At 39.7% G+C, this 25424-nt stretch overlaps 1 protein-coding gene across 1 annotated transcript in view; it reads right to left on the bottom strand.

The window, feature by feature from the left end:
* Positions 1-1526: 1526 nt before the first annotated feature.
* FOXO6 (forkhead box O6) overlaps positions 1527-25424 on the bottom strand; it is a 42188-nt gene continuing 18290 nt past the window's right edge. Inside the window, exon 2 of the mRNA XM_063444453.1 lies at positions 1527-4105. Within this exon, the coding sequence (XP_063300523.1) occupies positions 2738-4105 (1368 nt within the window). The 3' untranslated portion in view covers positions 1527-2737. The remainder of the gene's footprint in view (positions 4106-25424) is intronic.

Here is a 25424-nt window from a genome sequence, read left to right as displayed (position 1 = left end):
TTCATTTATTTTATGGTAGTGTACCTACCATAGTATATTTTGTATTGACGGAGTTAGAAATAAACATTAAAAAGGGCAATAATATTTAAAACAATTTTATTCCTGAAAATATTCTGTACAGTAAGTATACACAGGTTTATGTTACATCTGAAGATTCACACACTACAACAACACACTCAAAAACATTACAACCGCTTTACACCGCAGTAAAAAGGGCAAGGGGGATCCAATTGGACAAAGGGGAGCAGTGTATAGTGATACTGAGCATCATTTCGCAGCACAGTGGGTTGATAATCAGTGCCTGGACACTCATTATCCTTATACAGAGCAGCATATTTATGTTTCAGTTTGTAGATACTCAGAACAGTTATACATGGAGGTGTATTCAATTACAGAAGGCATTATTGAAACTTTGAGTTACTACATGGCATTTCCAGGTGCAGTAAGGCACTTTAGGATTTAGCCTTGTAGGTCCCCCTCCCCCAAAATAGCCACCATCTGAAGAACAGACCTTCCACCATTTTAATTCCACATTGTAAAACATTAAAATATGTAAAAAAAAAGAAAAAAAAAAAAAAGAAATGCATTACAAGCCAATTTATTCCTTTCAAATCACTATTCATCCGACACATCCTGGAGGGTATTCTCAAAAATTCCCAACCACCACTGCCGTAATTGTAAAAACCTCCAAACTTTTACAGAGGCCATAAAGAAATTAACAGTCCTTTAAAATGGAGAATAAAATGTTAGGAGTGCGTAGAAAAACAAAAAGATACAAATAAAATAAAATAAAAATAATTTTGAATATATTTTCTGTATGTACACAGTTCTATATATATTAAAATCTGTTTATGAAATAAAAAAAAGGAGAAACTTAACACACACAATGTAAACAGACACGTGTTAAACATTTTAGGGTAATAAACCACTCACAAAGCCAGAATTAAATTCAACTAGTGAGAAAGGGAAAAAAATGAAACCAGCATGTCTGTCTGCCGCCCCAACTCCATAGTGCATATTAATGAATCCAATACATTAGATTGTCAAATCTGAATCTCTGTAAATTCTACATTGGATTTCCTTGAATGTGAGGTTACATACCAACACACAGAATGTCACAGCTGAACCTGCAGGATAGGTTGGTGCTGAGTAAAATGTATGACTTCAAAAAGGATCAATTTAACTTTTGAACAAATTACCATGCCAGGTTCACTAATGATAAAAATGGAATTTTAGGTTATATATTTTAAATATCAAGATTTCGATTACAATCTGATTAATGTTTTAACACAGATTTTACAGGGGTAAAACTCTTAGGGGCCAAAATGAAATTATTAACATTGAAAAATGCTTTGCACTAACAGAGATACTCAGCACCATTTTACAGAAGAGCATGTAAGGTTAAAATATTGTATTTTTTACATTTTAAAACAGGTTAAACATGAGAGATCAATTACAAAGGTTTGTGCTCCAAACAAGTTTCCTTTTTCTCTTTTACCAAAAAAAAAAAAACTTATTTTTTTTTCTTTTGGTCAATAAATGATGAATAAATGTAAGGATATTTAGTGCTATGAACAATTTTATTTTTAACTTGCTTAGCCAGATGTCTGGCTTTGATAATGTGTGATGGGTTGAATATAGAATTAAAGGTATAGACATTAACTATAGATAGTAATCTGACATTTTAGAATATTCAGTTTGCAAGCACTGAGCAAATTAATGTGTATCAATAAATATTAAAATAAATAAAATTAAAATGCAGCAGAATTTCATAGTGTGACTATCCAGACCTAATTTATACTTGTGTTAGTAAGTGCAGTTTCTGTGGGTAAAGGTAGTGGGAGGCTCGTTTCAAGGGTCTGGGTTTTTCTGGCAATAAAAAGGCAACAATCAATGGATGGACCTAAGGAAGAAATATGGCATTTTCCATATAGTATTTCTTTACTTAAATAATAGTTTTCTTTAGGATGCATTAGTTACAGCAGTGTTTATCAATTTTGTTTCCAAGTACTGTTAGAAGGGCACTTTCAAAGAATACCTTGCCTGATTGTTGATCATTTTTTAAAATAAATGATTAAGTGATAGGCATCTCATTCTGCACGTAAGCAACGTTTTTCTAACCTTGCCTGTAAGAGGTACTTGAAAACTGGGGTAAACACTTTGTAGGGCCCACAGGGTGCTCTCAGACATTAAAGATTGTTATTGAGACCTTGGTAATGTTTAACTGACCATTTTGTGTGATTATCAGGATAGAGAATGTTTGAATATATGGACAAATGTGCATGACAAAGAAACCCAGACAATGTTCCATATAATCATATCAGGATCATACCTGTACCCTAATATCTATGAATAATTGTTTTACTAAAAAAAATATGCAAAACCCTTCATCCCAATACCTTTTACCTCCATGTGAGTGGTCTCAATAACTAACTTTTTGTGCTCTTTCTATTACACGAGAGCTTTATGTTGGAATCCTGTTTTTAATATGGACAAGAAGGTGTTTCACTTGGGAGACTTTGTTTCACCATTCTAAGTTAGTCGTTACTCAACTCATATGACAATTGAGAAGGATGACCAAAATTGTATTACTGACAAAGTTCAAAATATGAAACACCATCTTGTTTCCATAATAAAGTAATTTTACTAACCCTACATTTATACAGTAATCCATCAGCTAAATGACTGTCTGTAAGAAGATAACTTTAACCCAGTGTTCAGTGGGAAACGTATTTGTTTATCCTTGTACCCAGCTCTGATTGGCTGACTGTGTTGCAGCAGCCATGTTGAAGCCACCTTGAGGTGGTAGTGCTGAATCAAAGTTGAAATCCATCTCATCATTGTCCATAAAGTCATTAAGAATTATGGACTCCACATCACACTCCAAGGTCCCATTGAACATGTCTAAGTCTAGATCTGTAGGGAATCTGTCCTGGTTGTACATTTGAGGATGGTGATGGTGATGGTAAGATCCTTGGTAAGGTCCTTCCAGCAGACCCCCATGTGCCCCTTGGCTGCCATAATATGCATGGTGGGGGGCAGATGCCAAGCCACAGGACTCAGAGGAGTTCACCAGTCCACTTGCACTTACTAAGGCACTGTTGTTAACAGAGCAGTGGTGGTTGAGAGTGGGTGGGTGATACAAGCTGTGGCTTTTCATCAGGCTAGCAGCATAGGGCACTGTAGGTGAGTCACAGCTACCTATCATGTTTGTGTTCTGTCTGTGGCTACGCTGCAGTCCCACAACTGTTGTCAGTCCAGGATCACCCTGTCCTATAGTATCTTTATGCCCATAGGACATAGCTGAAAGGATGTCCTGAAGGGAGGAATTCCGGTAGGTGCTGCTTGATGAGAAGGCAGCTTGCTTGTTCTCCTGGATTGTCTGCATGGGCAGCCTCCTCATCATACCCATAGCTGGCTGGCTGTATATAGCTCCACAGTAAGAACCAGAAGTGGGACTCATAGTTGGACATTTTGACGTGAAAGAGAAACCGGGACTGCGTTGGCGTAAAGCAGCCCCAGAGGATACATTGTAGCTATCCTGCATTTCATCTAACAAGTGATCTGACAGCGCCTCACCTAGTCCCATGGTTCCAGTGAGCTCTGCAAGACGTGGCATTTCTACTGAGCAGCGGGCACTAGGTGACAAGGCGCTAGATGGGCTTGGGTACATAAGTGGGGAAGATGGTGCAACTTCATCATCCTCCAAATCATCTGGCTCATCACTGGCCATAATGGGTGAGAGCCTCCCACTCATGGCACCCGTGGCGGGGTTTGCTCTGGTGTGGAATTCTGCCCACACTTCAAAATCGTCACTGGTGTGAGAAGATGGGCTTTCAGACCACTTAGCATGCTGGGATGAGGGGCTGCCCTCACTCGTATGTTCAGGAGCAGACTGCACCTGCTGCTGCTTCTTTTTACCAGCTTTTCCCTTAATCCGAAGAAACTTTCCACTGGCACTGTCCATGGATGCTGCTCTCCTCCTTGGGGTCTTTCCTGTCTTTCCACCTTCAGGATTGAGCATCCACCAGGAACTCTTTCCTGTTCCTTCATTTTGGACCCGAATAAAACGGGTATGTAAGGAGAGGTTGTGTCTGATGGAGTTCTGGAAAAAAGAAAATAAACATTGATATTAGACAGACAGAAAATTGACATGTCTCTTATTGCAAATATATTTATACATACATTTATATATGTGTGAAGATCACAGTACATTAGTGGATTCATAAAGTAGCTGTTATTGCAATATTATAATACCTAAAAACACAATAGTTGTAAATGTCTGCATAGATGTGTTAAATTGTGAAGGATGGAATCAGCAGGGTAGTTTAGTTACAAAGCAAAGGCGTGTTAAATTGGTTGCAAGGAGCACCACAGAACGATTGCTGTGAGCACAAAAGAATGTTCTGTTTTGGCATGATAAATTGGCGAGAATAAGAAATACAGGATTCATTTATCACATAATTAGAAAGTGCCTGATAGAGTCCAACTAGAGAGATTTGCTAGAGTGTACATAGACATGAAGAAATATTTAGGATATCCGCAAAATAACTGCTAGAATATGCAGATTGCATATGTTGATGGCTTTGTATAATTTTAACTTCACAGTGCATCAAGGAAGTCACACAGACAGATACATGCATAGGCAATGAAATCCAAGAATCCAAAATGAAATACAGCCAGATCAGGTACAAATCTAGGATTTAGTGAAGTGAAGGACATGTCTTTTTAATGACAAACGTGTACTAGTCTTTTAATGAAGCCATACCGGCATATACATGTTTAGACAATATAAATCTGAGGCTCCAGTAGCAGATCTAATTAGAATAGTAACAAATCTAGGATTTACTGAGTGTAAGGGGCAAGTCCTATTAATCACAAGAATACACTAGTTTTCTGATGAAAAGCATGCAATCTTGTGTTGCTTTATAATATTTTGATAAAGGTCAATATTTTATGGAGTTATTAATTAAATAATTTGCTTATGAGGCAGCATGTTCTAAGGTACTTGCTACATTTATCCATTATAAATATAACTATATACAAAAGGTGGTCGCTGCGGCCTCTCCTCTGTTTTATGCCCCCTCCCCTCAGTAATACACTGTTGCGTGTTAGGTCTGTTCGGGTCACTGAATGTCACATCACCCCACGATATCTGTGCACGCACAGAGCCAGCATGCGATTTTCAACACCCGTAGGTTATAGGTTCGTTACAAAAGACAGGGCAGAAAGAAAGGCAAAACGAGCAGATGATGTATTCAAAGAGATCACTAAAGGAAAAAATAAATACTAAACAGATGGAGGGTACGTTGTATGACATTAGACATTGTCAAATGTATGTAGAATTTATAAAGGAGGCATGATAAGAAGCATCATTTTAATGAAAGTCAGGAAAGAGCTAAAATCCTATTGAAACTATTTAAATAGGTGTATGGTTGTCTGTGCATGTGTACAGAGGAATAGTAAAGTATACTATACACACACATACACATGTAAAGTACTAATCAAGCTTTTTTCATCTGAATCATAGTTACGCTTTCAGTCTCTGGCCTTAAATTTTAAATTCACTTTGAATTCTCGCTTTAGTAAATAACCCTGGCACTGTTAAGCATGCCAATTTCCGATTTCTAAGCTTCTTTTATGCCAGAGCGTGGGAGTCACACTCAGGGCCAAAGTGAGCCACTGCAGACTATTTAATTGCAGTAGGTAGCACGATCATTAAAAAGGACACTATATTCACCAGAAGAACTACAGCATATTGTAGTTGTTCTGGTGAGCATAGTCAGTCCCTGCATGCATTTTCATGTAAATACTGCCTACATTACAGCCTAGTTAAACCTCTAGTGGCCACTCCTCACTAGAGGAAAGCATGTGATTGGCTGAGATGATCAATTCTGATGATGTCAGCCAAGGAGGCAGATCAGGGGCGGAGCCAATGTGGGCAGACATGAGGTGAGTTTTTACTAGTTTTGAGGAGGGAAAGGGGGACTAAATAGTGTTACTTTAACATCAATCAGAAAATATCTAGCAAGGACACTTCTACATGTCTTCTACATAGTTACATAGTTAAATAGCTGAAAAGAGACTTGCGTCCATCAAGTTCAGCCTTCCTCGCATATGTTTTTGCTGTTGATCCAAGAGAAGACAAAAAACCCAGTCTGAAGTGCTTCCAATTTTGCAACAAACTAGGGGAAAATTCCTTCTTGACCCCAAAATGGCAGTCAGATATCCTTGGATCAAGCAGCTATTATTATTATAATTATAATTAGAAATTATATCACTGTATGTTCTAAGACCATATAACCATGTTACACATTTCAAATATATAACTACAGTTGCAAGAAAAAGTATGTGAACCCTTTGGAATGATATGGATTTCTGCACATATTGGTCATAAAATGTGATCTGATCATCATCTAAGTCACAACAATAGACAATCACAGTCTGCTTAAACTAATAACACACAAAGAATGAAATGTTGCCATGTTTTTATTGAACACATCATGTAAACATTCACAGTGCAGGTGGAAAAAGTATGTGGACCCCTAGACTAATGACATCTCCAAGAGCTAATTGGAGTGAGATGGCAGCCAACTGGAGTCCAATCAATGAGATGAGATTGGAGATGTTTGTTACAGCTGCCCTGCCCTATAAAAAACAACACACCAGTTCTGGGTTTGCTTTTCACAAGAAGCATTGCCTGATGTAAACGATGCCTTGCAAAAAAAGAGCTCTCAGAAGACCTACGATTAAGAATTGTTGACTTGCATAAAGCTGGAAAGGGTTATAAAAGTATCTCCAAAAGCCTTGCTGTTCATCAGTCCACGGTAAGACAAATTGTCTATAAATGGAGAAAGTTCAACACTGCTGCTACTCTCCCTAGGAGTAGCCGCCTGTAAAGATGACTGCAAGAACACAGCGCAGACTGATCAATGAGGTGAAGAAGAATCCTAGAGTGTCAGCTAAAGACTTACAAAAGTCACTGGCAAATGCTGACATCCCTGTTAGCGAATCTACAATACGTAAAACACTAAACAAGAATGGATTTCATGGGAGGATACCACAGAGGAAGCCACTGCTGTCCAAACAAAACATTGCTGCACGTTTACAGTTTGCACAAGAGCACCTGGATGTTCCACAGCAGTACTGGAAAAATATTCTGTGGACAGATGAAACCAAAGTTGAGTTGTTTGGAAGAAACACACAACACTATGTGTGGCGAAAAAGAGGCACAGCACACCAACATCAAAACCTCATCCCAACTGTGAAGTATGGTGGTGGGGGCATCATGGTTTGGGGCTGCTTTGCTGCGTCAGGGCCTGGATGGATTGCTATCATCGAAGGAAAAATAAATTCCTAAGTTTATCAAGACATTTTGCAGGAGAACTTAAGGCCATCTGTCTACCAGCTGAAGCTCAACAGAAGATGGGTGTTGCAACAGGACAATGACCCAAAGCATAGAAGTAAATCAACAACAGAATGGCTTAAAAAGAAGAAAATACGCCTTCTGAAGTGGCCCAGTCAGAGTCCTGACCTCAACCCGATTGAGATGCTGTGGCATGACCTCAAGCAAGCGATTCACACCAGACATCCCAAGAATATTGCTGAACTGAAACAGTTCTGTAAAGAGGAATGGTCAAGAATTACTCCTGACCGTTGTGCACGTCTGATCTGCAGCTACAGGAAACGTTTGGTTGAAGTTATTGCTGCCAAAGGAGGTTCAACCAGTTATTAAATCCAAGGGTTCACATACTTTTTCCACCTGCACTGTGAATGTTTACATGGTGTGCTCAATAAAAACATGGCAACATTTTATTCTTTGTGTGTTATTAGTTTAAGCAGACTGTGATTGTCTATTGTTGTGACTTAGATGATGATCAGATCACATTTTATGACCAATTTGTGCAGAAATCCATATCATTCCAAAGGGTTCACATACTTTTTCTTGCAACTGTAAATGAGAATGCAGACTGACATCGCTTTGCAGTGTCATATAATATGTTAATATTCAAATTCAACTGACTTTTGACTGTATGCTTTTATAAGTACATATATCGGATAATGAATTATTGAGTGTTTGGAGGCACATTTATTTAGATACACACATAATCTTGAAAACACAACGGACAGTCTCTGGGTGATAGGAAGAGCCCCGGTTTATATTAAACTGTCCCTAAACAACTTGACATTAAACAGAGGGATGGTGCCAGGGCAGCCTAGCTGTAGTGGTTATGTTGTTTAAGTGCAATTTTATTCATCCATTTGCTGGGGACTTTTAAATCACAATGTATAGATAAAGTAATACCTTCCTGAAGTTAAACACTGTTTGTTGATATCTGGTAAAGTTTATAAAAAATATATGAGTGTTTGCTATACACAGAAACACACACATTGAGTTAGATAACATTTGTCCCTAGTTTTATCCTTTGCCCAGTACTGTCACAGATTTACCAGTACTAGAATTAAACACTGATTGTCATTTAACAGTTGGTGTAGCAGCATTCTAAAAAGTTGCAGGATAATTAAACACTGCATGTACCAAAGATAGCTAGGTTGATGTGCCTATGTCCCTATGGGATGATGATGCTGGCCCAAAGAGGGCAAGCTGTGGCTTGCAGTGGAGTGGGCGTTCCAAGCACGCCCTCCTGCCTGGTCAGTCCCCCGAGTTCTCCCTTCATTGCAAAGTACAGATTTTTGGAGATAAACAGCTGCTCTTTCCACCCGAGCCTACTGAATGGTTTATGAAGCACAGCATTTCATGAACAAAAAAAAGAAAATCTGTGCTAAACACATATATTCTAATCTCACATTCATAGGGGATGTTGGCTAGCTTTTTAATAAACCTTTGGTTTGAAAATGAGAGTTCATGGATTGAAGGACCAGCATTTAACTACTGAATACTATACAGTGTATAATGATAAGTAGCATTTCCAACCAAAAATATAAAACTATATATATATATATATATATATACACACACAAATCCAAGAGATATATTATGTGCCTGGTATTTAAATCCAGCATAATATATTTACAACCCCTGGATGTTGGGCTAAGGTAACATCCCCAGGACATACTTGGAAACCAGAGTAATCTGAATGTACCTTTCCTGGTCTTCTTCAATAAAAAGTAACTTTTATTTGTCAATATTTCCTGACAAAAGTTTTAAATCAAAATTTAAACATTGACTACGGTATAGTAAGAGTGCAATGCTTTATGGAGTTGTATATGTGTATGTATATATATATATATATATATATATATATATATATATATATATATATATATATATATACACACACACACATACCTACTTCAGATTGTAAGCACATTTGAGCAGGGTCTTTATTAAACTATTGTTCCTGTAACAATTTATAATTGTTTCATTTATTGTTAAATGTTAAAGTGCTGCAAAATAAAATGGCGCTATCCGATGCCAACAAAATATATTAGTATTAGTATATATTAATATATGCATATTACAAGATACAAATGTTGTGTTAAATCCATCTTTATGAGTGTCTTAACATCAAATATGATTCCCATGCAGTGGATAAAATGCAAAACAGTCATGTAATGTGGGAAACAAAAACATTTGTCTGTTGAGGCTAACAGATAAAAACTCTTGTTGAGCTGTATAGCATTCCCTTTTTCGTTCTCTGGGTATCATTGTGGAGTGTACCAGATAGCTCGGCAGTATATCAGGTAGTTTCTGCCCTAGCCATCCTTAGTTAGTTGCTGTTGTAGAGAGCTCGGGAAGTGTGTTGTGTATTCAGTCTGAGAAGGATTGTATGTGGTTCTGTTGGAGTCTTGAGGTTTCATAGTGTGCCATGTAGCGGTGGTGGTGTGTGGGGGCTATCTCTTGGTGGTGTGGGGCCTGACGTTATGGCGCCAGTGTCCAGTGGTGTCTTAGGCTGTTTAGGAGTTCTGAGCCGCATCCAGGCGCCTGTGTTTCTAATCTGCCAAATCCTGACGCTTCCATCTGAAAAACACTGCGCGGATCCGACCCTACGTAACGCCAGATGCGACTAAGGTGTTGGTCCATTCCACTGTCCTTTCTTGATTTGACTACTGTAATCCGCTTCTCAGTGGTCTAACGTGCTCCCAACTTGCGCCGTTACATTCCATAATGAATGCGGCGGAGAGGCTCATCTTCCTGTCCGCCCACACGTCCCACGCCTCACCCTTCTGTCAGTTCCTACATTGGCTTCTTGTAAGATATAGTGCTCAATTTAAAATTCTGATTCTTGCTTTCAAATCTCTACATAATGATGCTCCCACCTATCTATCCTCCCTAATACACAAGCATGTCCCGTCTAGGCCCTTACGCTCTGCTGAAGACTTACGTCTATCTTCTGTCCATACTCCCACCTCTGAAGCTCGCCTTCAAGACTTCTCGAGGGCTGCACCCCTGTGGAACTCACTTCCCTCCTCCGTTAGATGCTTACCCAGTTTCCAATCCTTCAAAAAATAATTAAAAACCGACTTCTTCATAAAAGCGTCTCAATTAAACTGTTACTAGCTCCCGACTGATTCCTCTCTTGCAACTGTCATTAGTCTAATACTATCCTTACCTTTTGTGTCACTTTACCCCACTCCTTCTAGCATGTAAGCTCATTGAGCAGGGCCCTCAACCCCTCTGTTCCTGTGTGTCCAACTTGTCTGGTTACAACTACATGGTTTTTCTTCCATCCACTGTAAAGCGCTGCAGAATCTGTTGGCGCTATATAAATAATAACATAACATAATAACCAAATTCCTAGATGAGCATAATTGCAGAATAGTCCACAAACAGCATTTTACCCCTAGTCCCCATTCATATCCCTTGAGTGTGTGCCATTTGACTTTATATGTGTACTGCATGTGACTGGTTTTGTGTATGGCAATGTCTATATGTGTAATGTATGTGGAAGGGTATATATGGCAGCAAATACTATATATATATATATATAGTTTGTTTGTGAGCCTGTATGTAATGTGTGTATCTAGTGACATAGTATGTGACTTGGATAACCTAAGGATATCTGACAAGGTGGGTATATGAAAATAGATTGTGTTATGCAACTATGCAGGTGAGTATGGCGTGTATATATAGCTCTACTATAAACAATATTTTTAATTAATGAATACTGCATTGTATAACAATGATTAGTATCAATACACTTCAACAACAGTGGGACTGCTTTACAACTTTACAAATCCAATCCAGAATCCAATATTCCCTTACAGGCCAAAACTGTAAGTAAAAAATATGAGTACTTTGATGTGTGTGTGTATATATATATATGTATATATATATATATATATATATAACCTGCATATATCAGGTAGGACGTTAAGAGATCCTTCTTGTATATGAAAACTTGACAAATCATGTTTCCATAACTATCCCAGAGTTCCCAGCTTGACATGCAAATGCGCACAGACATTCATTGTATTTTAGACTTCATACTGCATTACGGGGGAGGACAGGTGACTGAACCAGTGACGCAAAGGGGTAGACGTGCCCAAAAAGGAGTGGTTCTGCCTGAAAAACTTACAGTTGGCCTGATGTGAATGCATGCCAGGCTGTCTTTCAAACCCACAGGCCAGTTCACTGAGCGCTGGTCGTGCAGGAAGCACTGCTTCAGTGTTCTCTGCAGGGTCCTAGTGCACTTAGCGTAGCGCGAACACATATAATGCATATAATGATCCGCTTGCACAATGCTTTTTGGGGACAGTTCTCTGGTATCCCAAAAAATGGCATGCCAGGGAACAAAGTCAGGACAGGACCCAAAAATCAAAGTGTTGGGAGGCATGTATAGAGATATAAACACAATACATACACTCTCTGTAATATGCATGATGTGACTGTCACCGTGCACAGCATGGCCCTTAATCTTCTCAGAGCAGGGCCAGGACATGACACATGGTAAGATTGGTGCAAGTTACACTCCCAGACAGAAGCTGCTATATGCATCTGCTGTAGTTTTAATGCAGCGCTTTTCAGATAATATTTATGTAAAGGAGCTGAGGAGATGGAAATATTGCAATTCTGTCTCCCCAGGTCCTCTGCTGACATATTACTGTCTGGAGAAGGCATTTCCGCCCAGGAGTGTAACTCTTACTAATCTTGGGCATATGTGTCTAGGTACTATCCTACAAATAAAGCAACCCAAACACTAACACTAAGCTTAGTTGTAAAAATATATATACCAATGAAGCGTGTATTAGGGAAAAATAAAACAATTGCCCGATTCTGGAAACATTAAAAATAACAAAAAACACACAAAGCAAGCATACTTTTCCAAATATGAGCTGCATCAGCTGCAGTGACCTTTGACAAACAGTGTAATATAATGCATAAACTGAATATAATAATATTTCTTAGTATGTCCATAACTACAAACCCACAAATCCACTGCTGCATATAAAGCTGCAGATTAAAGTGTTTGTTTTTTTTCTCAATAGACAATAAGGAATGGACGGATATATCTATTTTACCTACTCTATCTGTATCTTTTAAGGTGATATCCTCACACAGCTGCAGTGCAAAATGTGCATCATCCTTATTCTTCTACTGAACTGCCCACACTGTGTAATGATGGATATTAATCTGTGCATTGAAACTGAAACACACGGCTGCTAGTAACAGCACCAAAGACTTCATGCTGCCATCAGAGCCTACAAGTAGTGTGGAAAGTCATTCACTGGAAAGCCTTATTTAGAGTGTGAGAGGTGCATCATGTGGGGTTAAATCTCTTCCTCTGAAATGCACAAATTTTGACAATACTGCTGCCTCAAGCTAAACGATTTAGGTTTAGAATACTATGAAGCATAGGGAAAAAAGCTATTAGCATATTACTTGTGTAAAAAGACATGAGCACGCTGTGCTGCATGCTGATGACGGATGTTAAGGTCCTATGTACCTTTATTAAATGGAAAGGGCAGTGCTACTTAGACACCAAAACTCACTGTAAAGAGATGCAGAGATCCATATATTAGACAGGGACAAGCTATGTCCACTTTGGCAGGACCAGACATTTTCACACCCACTTGTGGGCACTGCTGAAGGCACTCGGCCACACCACCATGGCAGCAATGACAATTTAACACTGTGATGTCTCTAGCTGTCAATGGGGACTAACTAGAAGGGAAGGGAAGGGAGGGGGAGATTTGCCCTTGAATAAAGAAAAGCAATAGACAGATATAAGACGGATGTGAAGGGAAAGAGATGAAAACTGTAGTGGGAATAATGAGATGGGAAGAGTGGTTTGGATTAAAAAGATTTAAAATAAAACACTATAAAATAAATAAGACTAATGAGAATTAAAAGCCTACTTAAATTATAAATGGCTCTAAACCTAAACGGTTTATACATGCATTCTACCAGTGTATGTTAACAGGTAATGGTTATGAGATACAATTTCTTATTTTAGCTAATGTAGTTAGACACATACAAGACTGTAATAAAGAAACTGTAGATGATAAGTGCGCAAAGACCCCCAAGAGCTAACCTAGGGAATTAACGCACTGCTCCTTTAAGGAAAAGGGGGAGTAGGGAATTCCCTCTGTAAATGTGTGTGTGTGCAAGTGTGGGGGGAAGCGCACGCGTCGTCCTGGTTACGGGAGCCCCAGACGGTTACCATGACGCCCGGCGACGGGAGGGTTACTATGGAAACCTGACAGGGTGTTTGTAGGGACAGAGAGATTGAAACCAGGATACATACTTATACTGAGTATCACCTGATATCGCAGAAATATCATGAACACATCGCACTGTATAACGGTGCTGATAATGTACATGCTGCACAGTATAGTAATGCTGTGTATCTGTATATTTCAGATGGAGGTCTTTCATTGCAAAATAACACTGAGTATCTGCCTACTGATAATAAATGTCCTGCACTGCATAATGATTCTGAATATACATATATACATATATATATGTGTGTGTGTAATATAGTGATATTGAAAAAACATTTTCAAGAAGAAAAGTGCTGAAATTGTGATACAATGATATGTGCTTATGAGAAAAAATGACTCCAGACAGAATAAAATATCAATGAGCCAGCTTTGTCAAAACAGGAAAAAATATCTAATTATTGGAATTTGTGTGCAGACAATATATAAAACTAGGTGTAAATTGCACTATTTAGACCCTGGTATCACACAGCAATACTAAGTTAACATTATATGCCCACTTTTTTTTGTTATACATATAGTCTCTCTAGATATTTTTTACGAATGCTATGAATGTGAAATGCTAAAAATAAAATAATTTGTCGGGTTAGAAATTGCTCCAAAATTTTCACATAGCCCCTTTGTGTTGAGTGATGATGAATGATGACACTATGTATATTCATAATTAACAAAACTCATGCAAGTGTATGTATGTTACACTTGAATTAAAAAATGCAGAACTGGGTATCATATGTCGCGTGTCCATACGTGAAGAACGTCAAAGGGGTAGATTTGCCGCTAGCTCACAACTATAATTCTCATAATCATCTGCCAGCTTTTGGCACTTCCAGCTTATTAACAGCTGGCTATTCCAGATGGGCAAGATGTATGTATAATATGTATATGAATAATAAATATCTGTTCACTGGTAAAGCTGGTACGAGAAGCTAAATGCCCACAAATAGAATAGATTTCACATGGGAATGAGAAATATTAGGGCTATAAGCCGTGATTAATTGACTGTTCTATGGATCAGGGAATGTCCAAAGATAGATCCGAAGCTATTGAGGAACGAGAAGTTCAGTGATGCTAAGAAAGCCACGGGCACTCCTTATCCTTAAAGTGCATCAGTCACGACCAAGAGGACTTGATGTCACTTTACAGAAAATTGAGCCAAATCACTAGAATATGTATTGATTAATGTTCAGGTGATTAAATACCCTAACCCATACATATAATGGTAATTTCCCCAGCACAATATATAGATTGACTTTGTACCTACCTAAAGGTGAACCTGCCATCCACACAATTTGTTAATAATATGTGCAATAAACCTATGCACAAATTCCTTTCAGTTGCATTGAACAAATCAAATGCTTGTCAGCCTATAAACTAACAAATCGGTTCGCCAGATAAATCAGAATTAATCGATTAATTAGTACGGAGATTAACATCTAATGTTCCGTTTAAGATGATTACTAAACATCATGTAGGGCTATTCACTAAAGTGTTAGCTGAATGAAAAGTGAATTTCATATTTCAGGCAAAAATACCTGAACTGAAAAGATTCAGCTATCCTAGCCTAAATTTTAGAAATCGCTTTGGATTCCCGGCAATGGAGCTTGCATCTCAATACAATATATTACTAAATTGCTCCAGATCTAGGGGTCATCAAACAGCAACCCTGTAGTAGTAGTAAAAAAAAACACTGCCCTGTAGTATGTAGGATTTATATGATTCAGTAATCCATAATGAGTGTTGACTATATGCCCTACCTGCAGCATAAGAGTTCTATATATCACAGAGCAGTGTTTTTCAAGTGCTACTCGTGAATACATACAAATTAGATATGTCCATGTGAAAGTATGGTGTATATGACAATATTATTCCAAATACTGGTAAGATAAACTTGATGCAATGTATCCTTCTGATTATTCCTGTAGTAACCGGTACCCTGGACTTTGAGTATGAATACTGAATTTGCAATATATGAATAATGATGATGCCTTTGTAGTCCCTGATAATAACTTGCTTCAATGAGGGTTTGAGCAACAGTAATTAGAAAAATTGTCAGAATATGTTTGTAATTTGAGTAATAAATTATAGACCAGGGAGGACAAATGGAAACCTCAGAGCCAAAAGGGAATGTGACCCTTCAGAGTTTTAATTGCCTGAGGCAGCTAATTACGGTGATCAAGCAAAGTAAGGCTAGGCACCATGAGTATACACCCTCCCATGTGAAGTATAGAGATTAAATGAAGTGCTAAATATTTGCTGTAGGATATATTCACTAAAAAGGAAAATGTACACTAAACATATTTCCAACACTGGTATATTGGTTCACATCTTGTTGGTTGACAAGAGAACTCACTGATTGTTGGATAATAATTCAACAGGTCAGATTTATCGCAGCTAAACAGGCAATTCTTTGCGACGTTCTAAATGTTCTCTGAGACGTTTTAATGGTTTCCATGGCCTTTTAGTTAGGTGTTAGTGTTCGTTCCAATTGAGAAGAACAATAGATAGTATTTTCAAAACTGTATACTGTTTCAAAAATAAAATGGTATTTAGAAGGTCTGGGCACAAATTATATTACCAGACCTCTGCATAGAAAATGTTCACTAAAGATCTGTTGAACCATACATTAATCAAAGGGACATGGCTGCCAAATTCAGTACTTGAAGGACATTTTCTGACTGCATTCTAGAATTAGCTAATTGTTAGTGAAGGAATTTTGCGCGTCACTATGAAAAATGTACGCTTTATTCATAAGTCTTAAGGGCTGCTCTTGGACAGCCTTGCAATAGTACATAGCTGAGTGAGAGCTTCTAATGAAAAATGTACAGCATGTAAAACACTCTCAGCTGGCATTGCAAGAATTCATCAGACTATCTGCAATCCACAGGCCAGCAGGTTGATTATAAGTGAATTGACACTCAGTAGAATTAACTCACTAAAAACAACAAATGGTAGTGAATTTAAAACAAAAAAAAGAATTGAAATCCTCCAAATCTACGAAAATCACGCTTTGTCTATTCTAGTCTTTTTGCAGATTGGTTTTCTATTACCGGTACCTATAATTCAGTGTTTGACAAATAAACCCCAGTAATTTTAAGCACTGAGTGTTCATTTTCATTGCAGTGTAATAAGCAATTCTCCTGCTATGGTTGATCTGCAGTCGAGATCTGCCTAACAAATTGCTGAATATGGATTATAGGAGTTATAGTTCAATATTATCTATGGATTTATTCAATAAACTCATGCAGTGAATTGAAATCTGAATGACAAGATTTAGGTAAAACTTTTCAAAGCAGCTTTAGACAAGGCTTGGCTACTTTCACCTGAATTTTGTCATTGCAGTTTCAGTTCACTATAATAACCCTGCCATTGATTCACCTATTGTGTCCTCCTGTTCTAGATACTATCTACGACTATATAGTGTGTTACTGACAAATCTTAAAGCCTGAGTCTCACTGACCTGCTTAATGTTCTAATAATCAGTCACTAGAGACTCAGCACTGTTATAGAGTGCAACGTGTTAATTTCTAGTTTATAGATTACCAATATCTTTCATAGAAAACTGTGTATTTATGCTGTGTACATTAATACTGAGCAATATTATGCAGCTCATTATGTATAACTATACTATCACTGAGATCTCAAGTTCACAATCCTTTTATGGTGTGGCAGTAAAAATTATGTCGGCAGCAAAGACAAATATGTGCTGGGAGCGTCTGCTCTCCTCATGTGACCTCAAGTTCTTGAAGTCACTGGAGACTGGATCAATACAAAGCAGACAGAATGAGAGTGCACATCTTTATACACATATCTCTTAAATAGCACAAATATGGTAACTCCTCCTATCTCTCCACATAAACTCTCTGTATAACTTCTAACTCTATATAACTTCTTTTGATAACTCATCCTATTTCTCCATATAAACTCTCTATAACACCTATCTTTCTATATAACCTCTCACTATAACTCCTCATATTACTCCATATACCTCTCCCTATAACTCCTCCTATCTCTTTATATAACATCTCCCTATAACTCCTCCGATCTCTCCATATAACCTCTCCCTATAACTCCTCCTATGTCTCCATATAACCTCTCCCTATAACTCCTCCTATCTCTCCATTTAACCTCTCCCTATAACTCCTCCTATCTCTCCATATAACCTCTCCCTACAACTCCTCCTATCTCTCTATATAACCTATCCCTAAAACTCCTCCTATCTCTCCATATAACCTCTCCCTTTAACTCCTCCTATCTCTCCATATAACCTCTCCCTTTAACTCCTCCTATCTCTCCATATAACCTCTCACTATAACTCATCCTATTACTCCATATACCTCTCCCTATAACTCCTCCTGTCTCTTTATATAACATCTCCCTATAACTCCTCCTATCTCTCCATATAACCTCTCCCTAGAACTCCTCCTTTCACTCCATATAACCTCTCCCTATAACTCCTCCTATCTCTGCACATAACCTCTCCCTATAACTCCTCCTATCTCTCCACATAACCTCTCCCTATAACTCCTCCTATCTCTCCACATAACCTCTCCCTATAACTCCTCCTATCTCTCCACATAACCTCTCCCTATAACTGCTCCTATCTCTACATATAACCTCTCCCTATAACTGCTCCTATCTCTCCATATAACCTCTCCCTGTAACTCCTCCTATCTCTCTATATGCCCTCTCCCTATAACTCCTCCTATCTCTCTATATACCCTCTCCCTATAACTCCTCCTATCTCTCCATATAACCTATCCCTATAACCCCTACTATCTCTTCATATAACCTCTCCCTATAACTCCTCCTATCTCTCCATATAACCTAATCCCAATAACTCCTCCTATCTCTCCATATAACCTCTCCCTATAACTCCTCCTATCTCTCCATTTAACCTCTCCCTATAACTCCTCCTATCTCTCCATATAACCTCTCCCTACAACTCCTCCTATCTCTCCATATAACCTCTCCCTTTAACTCCTCCTATCTCTCCATATAACCTCCGACTATAACTCATCCTATTACTCCATATAACCTCTCCCTATACTTCCTCCTATCTCTCTCTAAACCGCCACCTATCACTCTATATAAACGCTCTCTATAACTCCTCCCATCTCTCTATATAACCTCTTTATAACTCCTCCTATCTCTCTATATAACTTTTCCTATCTCTCTATAGAACATCTCACTATAACTCCTATATATAACACTTCTATATCTGCAGAGAAATATCCTTTCACCCACCCACATCTTTATAACAGTTCCCTATATTGAGTCTTATTTCTTTATATAACTCCCTCTAAAACTCCTCATATTGAGTGCTATCCATCTGTCTTTAACCCTCATATCTGTCTATGTAATCTCTCCATATAACTACTAATATTGCCTCATATAACCTCTCCTATTTCTCGCTATACTCTGAGTCCTCAGTGTATTTATGTCCCTATTCTTATACCTATTTTTCTGCATGGCAGTCATTCATCTCTGTAAAACTGATCTGTATATCCTATTTGTATAGTTTCTCAAGCAGTCAGAGTTACGTTATTGTTTCGGGATGAGTAGGAGTGTTTTCATAGGTTCATCTGAGGACAGAACCTGACTTCCTGATGCAGGGGGTGTGTAGTGAGGGGTAGTGAACTCCCTGTAGTTCTATTACAACTTTAAAGGAACTAGGGGTCAGACTGGGACTAAACATAGAACAGAGCAAGGCATAAGGAGTTATGATAGAAAGTCACATTTCGAAAAGAAAGCATTTGGATGACCCGAGAAGGAAATAAATAAAAGTAACCGGGGGACAGGAAAAGAATTTGGCTGATGAAAGAATAGGAGAATGAGGAATGGGATGTGTTACTGGAATGAAAGGAAGGATTAAAAAAGGAGAGATATTAAGCACAAGATAGTTGGAGAGTGTACAAGAGGCAGGATGGTGTGGGAGTGAGAGGTAAAGGGAAGGTGGGGATAGGAGAGTGATACAGTGTGTAACTCTGCCTGTGTATTACAGCATCTACACTAAGGGACCAATTACAATAACAACCCTTTCAGAGTCTCTCTGACCTCTCTTCTTCTACCCTTTCCTTCCTCCTGCAGTTAGTTCTGATTACTTTCCTAGATATCTATTTTAGCAGTATTAAACTGTACAAATTAATATCGTCATGCTAGTCAATTGGAAAAAAAGAACAAATATATATAATATATTTTATCTTTCAGAAGTCCATTCAGAGAATTCACAAATGTAAAACTGGAACACAAGCCCTTCTTCAGGCAGTGCTAGTTTTGCATCAGTAAGGGGTAAAATATTTTTTGGACTCCAGAATATCCCTGCATTTCTCCCTAGACAAAAGAGTAAACTTGTCTTTCATTTAATTCAAACACATTAGAATGTGTACATCTACAATATCTTAAAACCATACCGATAATATGAAACAAATCTTTACTTGATTCCTCCAACCCAAACAAATTACATTTGCAAACAAATCTAACTGCATCCAACAATTTTCTTATCCCAATATTTTGTGTAGCATTACAGACAGTAAAGAATTCAAAAAGGTTAACCATGTGTGTTGGATTCTGGTTACTTGCATGACTTTATTTTTAACAATTGATAAGTTCCGAAATGCCCAAGAATTCATGTAACACTAATTTAATGTAGGTCAGTACATGCACTTATTTTATCTATTAGAAATCGCTATTACAAGATCATTTCACACCTACCAGGGACTGACCCTTAAAGTGCTTTAAAAAGATAATGGACATTAGATTGTTACTGTTGTCAAAGACAAGTGAACAGGTTATAAAAATAAATATGACCGACGTGTGCTGTCACAGTATATACAGGGTTAATCAGAGAGTCTGCTATTCAGAGACCGGTTTCCATGGACACACCCCTCCTCTACTACTGATGCAATGTTACAGCATAGCTATCATGAGAGAGACCGGCATCCACACCTCAACTCTGCAGGGACACTTGGTCCCAGTGGGTAACTATAGGGGGTTTCATGATTTACCAGCCTTCTGTTAAAAGAACCTAACGACATGCTAATGTGAATTGTCCACAATTTAATGTTCAGGGGCATATATTATTATAAAGCATGGCCAGGGGTGCTATTAAAACCCCTTAAGGACCAAACTTCTGGAATAAAAGGGAAACATGACAAGTCACACATGTCATGTGTCCTTAAGGGGTTAAATAATGATGAAATACAGCACAAAGAATCTGCCTTTCATATAGTCTGGGCCTGTACAAAAGTAGCCATGTTAAAGCGGCTCTCTCACAGAAATGCTTTTTCTTTTCTACTTTTCTTCCTTATTCTTTAGCCCCTAACTTCCCCCTTATTGTCATTCTTTTCTCCAAGCTTGTTGTAATGATATTGATGTTACAAAGTTTTGGAGTCCAGTAGCCAGATCAGCAATGTTTTCTGCCAGAGGTAGCCACTCGTTACCCAGGTGGTTGAGCCCCTGAGCCTTGAGTGGCCGTCTTATCTTAAGCAGAGATGAGAGACTGGAACAGAAAGATGATAATCGTAGTGAGGCAAGCCGAGGTCAGTGGGAAGGAGAAGCAGCAAAGTCAAAACGGTCCAAATTCAGCAACAGGTAGGAGATACAGGAACAAGCTTGATTAGAGAGTATAGGAACCACAATAAGCTGGCAAAGGTACAGAGACAGGAAGTGGCTTATATAGGCCAAGAACCAGACACAGCTGAAGAGAGTTGTCACTGATACCATTGCTAGTAGAGTCAAGGTTATCAGATTCCAGGTAAATTTGCAAAAGGCAGGCTGGTGTACTGGTAAGGAAGATGATTAGCAGCATGTAAACCAGGGTTCAAGACCCAGCAGAGTCAGTTCCTCACACTTGTATAGTCTCTGTTCTGTTGGATAGTTTTTCACGGTGCCACCATCTTGTAAGTCCTGGCAGTCACATAACCTCACTCACTACCTTCTTCAGCCTCGAGTATGCAATGGGATCTAAATCCCACGCATGCTCTTTGCCCAGCATTCTAAAATGATGCAAGATGATCTTGTGAGGCAACTGAGAAAGTATATAACAGAGAAGTGAGTATTGTGGGAGAATTTTCCTTAACAGAGGAAGTGGAACTTAGTTAAAGGACCACTCTAGTGCCAGGAAAACATACTCGTTTTCCTGGCACTATAGTGCCCTGAGGGTGCGCCCCCACCCTCAGGGTCCCCCTCCCGCCCGGCTCTGGAAAGGGGAAAAGGGGTAAAACTTACCTTTTTCCAGCGCTGGGCGGGGAGATCTCTGCCTCCGATCCTCCTCCGTTCCGCCCCGTCGGCTGAATGCGCACGCGCGGCAAGAGCTGCGCGCGCATTCAGCCGGTCACATAGGAAAGCATTTACAATGCTTTCCTATGGACGCCTGCGTGCTCTCACTGTGATTTTCACAGTGAGAATCACGCAAGCGCCTCTAGCAGCTGTCAATGAGACAGCCACTAGAGGATTTGGGGGAAGGCTTAACCCATTAACAAACATAGTTTCTCTGAAACTGCTATGTTTATAAAAAAAAAAATGGGTTAACCCTAGCTGGACCTGGCACCCAGACCACTTAATTAAGCTGAAGTGGTCTGGGTGCCTAGAGTGGTCCTTTAAGCTCCACCTTATCTACACAATTGTCAGGCGTAAGAAAAATACATAAGACTTTGTGTTCTGTTTTAAAGACAAATAGATCTGAAATGAAGTAAAGAGCAAGCGAAGGAGTTTGAGGTGAGAGAGACACTTTAAGGCTGACTGCCACCAGAGGAACACTATGGGATATCTAACACTAATAAACCATGACTTGTTTTGAAGAACAGCAGTTCCAGTGCAGCCTTTCAGCTTTTGTTTAGCTAGAAAGCCAAAGTTCCATTGTTAACGTTCAGTGGCGTACACATGACCCATGGGGCCCCGGTGCAAAAATTGATCCGTGGGCCCCTCCCCCCCCTCGCGCTTACTCTGCGCGGGCCGGGGCAGCAACACATGGCGGGCACCTGGTCGCAGGGGTTGCAGGGCTGCGACCGCGGTATGTACGCCAGTGCATGCAGATGCACACACACTTAAAGGACCACTACAGACACCCAGATCACATCAGCTCAATGAAGTGGTCTGGGTGTCAGGTCCCTCTAGTTTTAACCCTGCAGCTGAAAGCATAGCAGTTTCAGAGAAACTGTTATGTTTCACTGAGGGTTAATCCAGCCTCTAGTGGCTGGCTCACTGACAGCCGCTAGAGGCGCTTCCGCCATTTTAAGACACTGAACGTCCATAGGAAAGCATTGAGTAATGCTTTCCTATGGGCGGTTTGAATGCGTGCGCGGCTCTTGCCGTGCATGCTCATTCGGAGCTGAGAGGCGGAGGGATCCCCAGCGCCATGGGAGTCCGGCGCTGGAGAAAGGTAAGTGCTGAAGACACACAGACACACTCTCACGAACATATGCATACACACTAGCTAACAGACACACACATTTACTGACAGAGACACACTCAGCGGCAGACATACATATACACTCACTTACAAAACATACACTCTCACTGACAAACACACACTCACTAACAGACATCAAACAGACTCACTAAGACACACAAACACACTCAGTAACAGAGACACACAGTAACACACTCACCGTCACTCACTAGCAGACACACACACTCTAACACAAACACCAACACACACACTAACACTCACACACACACACACTCACACACACTAACACACACACTCACACACACACTCACACACACACTCACAAACACTCACAAACACACACTCACAAACACTTACACTCACAAACACACTCACAAACACACTCACAAACACACTCACAAACACACTCACAAACACTTACACTCACAAACACTTACACTCACAAACACTTACACTCACAAACACTTACACTCACAAACACTTACACTCACACGCACACACACTTACACTAACACTCTCACTCACACACACTAACACTCACACAAGTTTTTTTTTTATTTAATCCCCCCAGCCTCCCTACCTTTTGGAGTGCTGAAGGGATTCCCTGGGGTCCAGTGGTGCTGCTGGGCTCCTAGGCGGCCGGTCAGGCTGGCCGGTGCGCGAGGGAGCACTCTCCCCTGAGTGCTTCCTCTTCAGCTCCCTCGCACGCCGCGTAGGGATGCCGGCGCCGGAAGATGACGTCATCTTCCGGTCCGGTATCAGTGCGGTGCGCGAGGGAGCTGAAGAGGAAGCACTCAGGGGAGAGTTCTCCCTCGCGCACCGGCCAGCCTGACCGGCCGCCGGGTGTAAGCAGGGCCAGGCTCGGGGGGCCCGGAGGTGGCCGGCTCCTGGGCCCCCCAGGAGAAGAGGCTGGCCCAGTGGCTACATACCGGGTCGCAGGGGCGGCCGGGCCCCCTGGTGGGCCGGGCCCGGTCGCAGCCGCGACCCCTGCGACCCTGGTATGTACGCCACTGTTAACGTTACTACTTGTGTCCATACGCATTACACGTCTTACACATACTGATGCCAAATATTTACAGGATCCCTGTTTTAAAAAAACAAGTTGGATTCTTGTGACCTAGAGCATATATGTGCTAATGCATGGATAATGTTGCAGATCCTGGAACTATCCCTTTATTTCAGCACGTACGTAGGTCATTTGGGGTGTATACAAGGATGAGGAACAGGAAAAAGCCAAAAGGTATGAAGCTGTCTGCTGGCAGACTGGCTATCTGGCAGTCTCTCATAGATTATTATTGAGTTACAAGTGCAAATGCCATAGACAGATGACATACCTGTAACAAGCAATGATTCTGGACCCCAGCATTCTTAGGAATGTCACATACATTGTTACAGGGTAATATCGTTTGAAAATTTTCCATCAAATCAGTCTTTTACACTTATCTTTTTTTAATGTTGAATATAATTTGAACCAATTTCCTATTGCGTCACAAACAAGAAAAAAAATCCTTCTATTACTCCTAATCGACAATTGAAGATTAACTCCCTCTGATGTCTTATTTAATTAATAATGCTCCACAGGTAAATCCTTGGTGATTAGATTCGTTCTGGATTAAGTGGAATGTGATTTGAGCAAACCAGTGTGGAACACATTTTCCCACAAGTTTAATACCCACTATCAGATCCAATCAGGTCTATACACCAATTTCATCTTTTCCAGTAGTATTTTCCCTTTCAGAAGAATTCAACATCTGACAGGCTCATGTCTCTACTAACTTCCAAACTCTTGAGACACGGTCTAAGGCTGGGTGTGTGCAACAGTTCGATGCTTTGTAATCAAGCCCTGTCAGGATATTTGTTTTTGTGTGTTATGCCCACTTTAAATTTACAGATGCTACTATGATATTTTCAGAATGCAAAACTACTAAACTTCTAAAATACAATAAAAATGTTGAGTTACAAAAACAGAAGAATATCCTATCAAGTGAGCAATCTTGATGCCTCTCTGCACAGTCGGACATTGCTCTGCAGTCAGGAAGCTGTGCACTGAGTTGACGGCGGGTGCAACGAGGACCCCAGGTACAAACCGTTCTCAATGTTTTGACTACATACTTTAGGAGGCATTGCTGGCACCCTAACCACTACAGCAGATTGTAGTGGTTAGTGGTTATGGTGCTTATAGTGTTCCTTTAACATCCTATTTTGGCATATCTAACACTTTAAAGGTTTGAAATATGTTTTATGGTGACACAAAAGTTTAACTAGTGAATGCTTGTAAATCTACATCTAATTTGTAGCCTAGACATCTGGTCATCAGAAAGATTTAGAATCA

This window comes from Pelobates fuscus, chromosome 1, assembly GCF_036172605.1.
Source record: "Pelobates fuscus isolate aPelFus1 chromosome 1, aPelFus1.pri, whole genome shotgun sequence".
Classification (NCBI taxonomy): Eukaryota; Metazoa; Chordata; class Amphibia; order Anura; family Pelobatidae; genus Pelobates; species Pelobates fuscus.
This window is presented reverse-complemented; position numbering and strand designations above follow the sequence as displayed.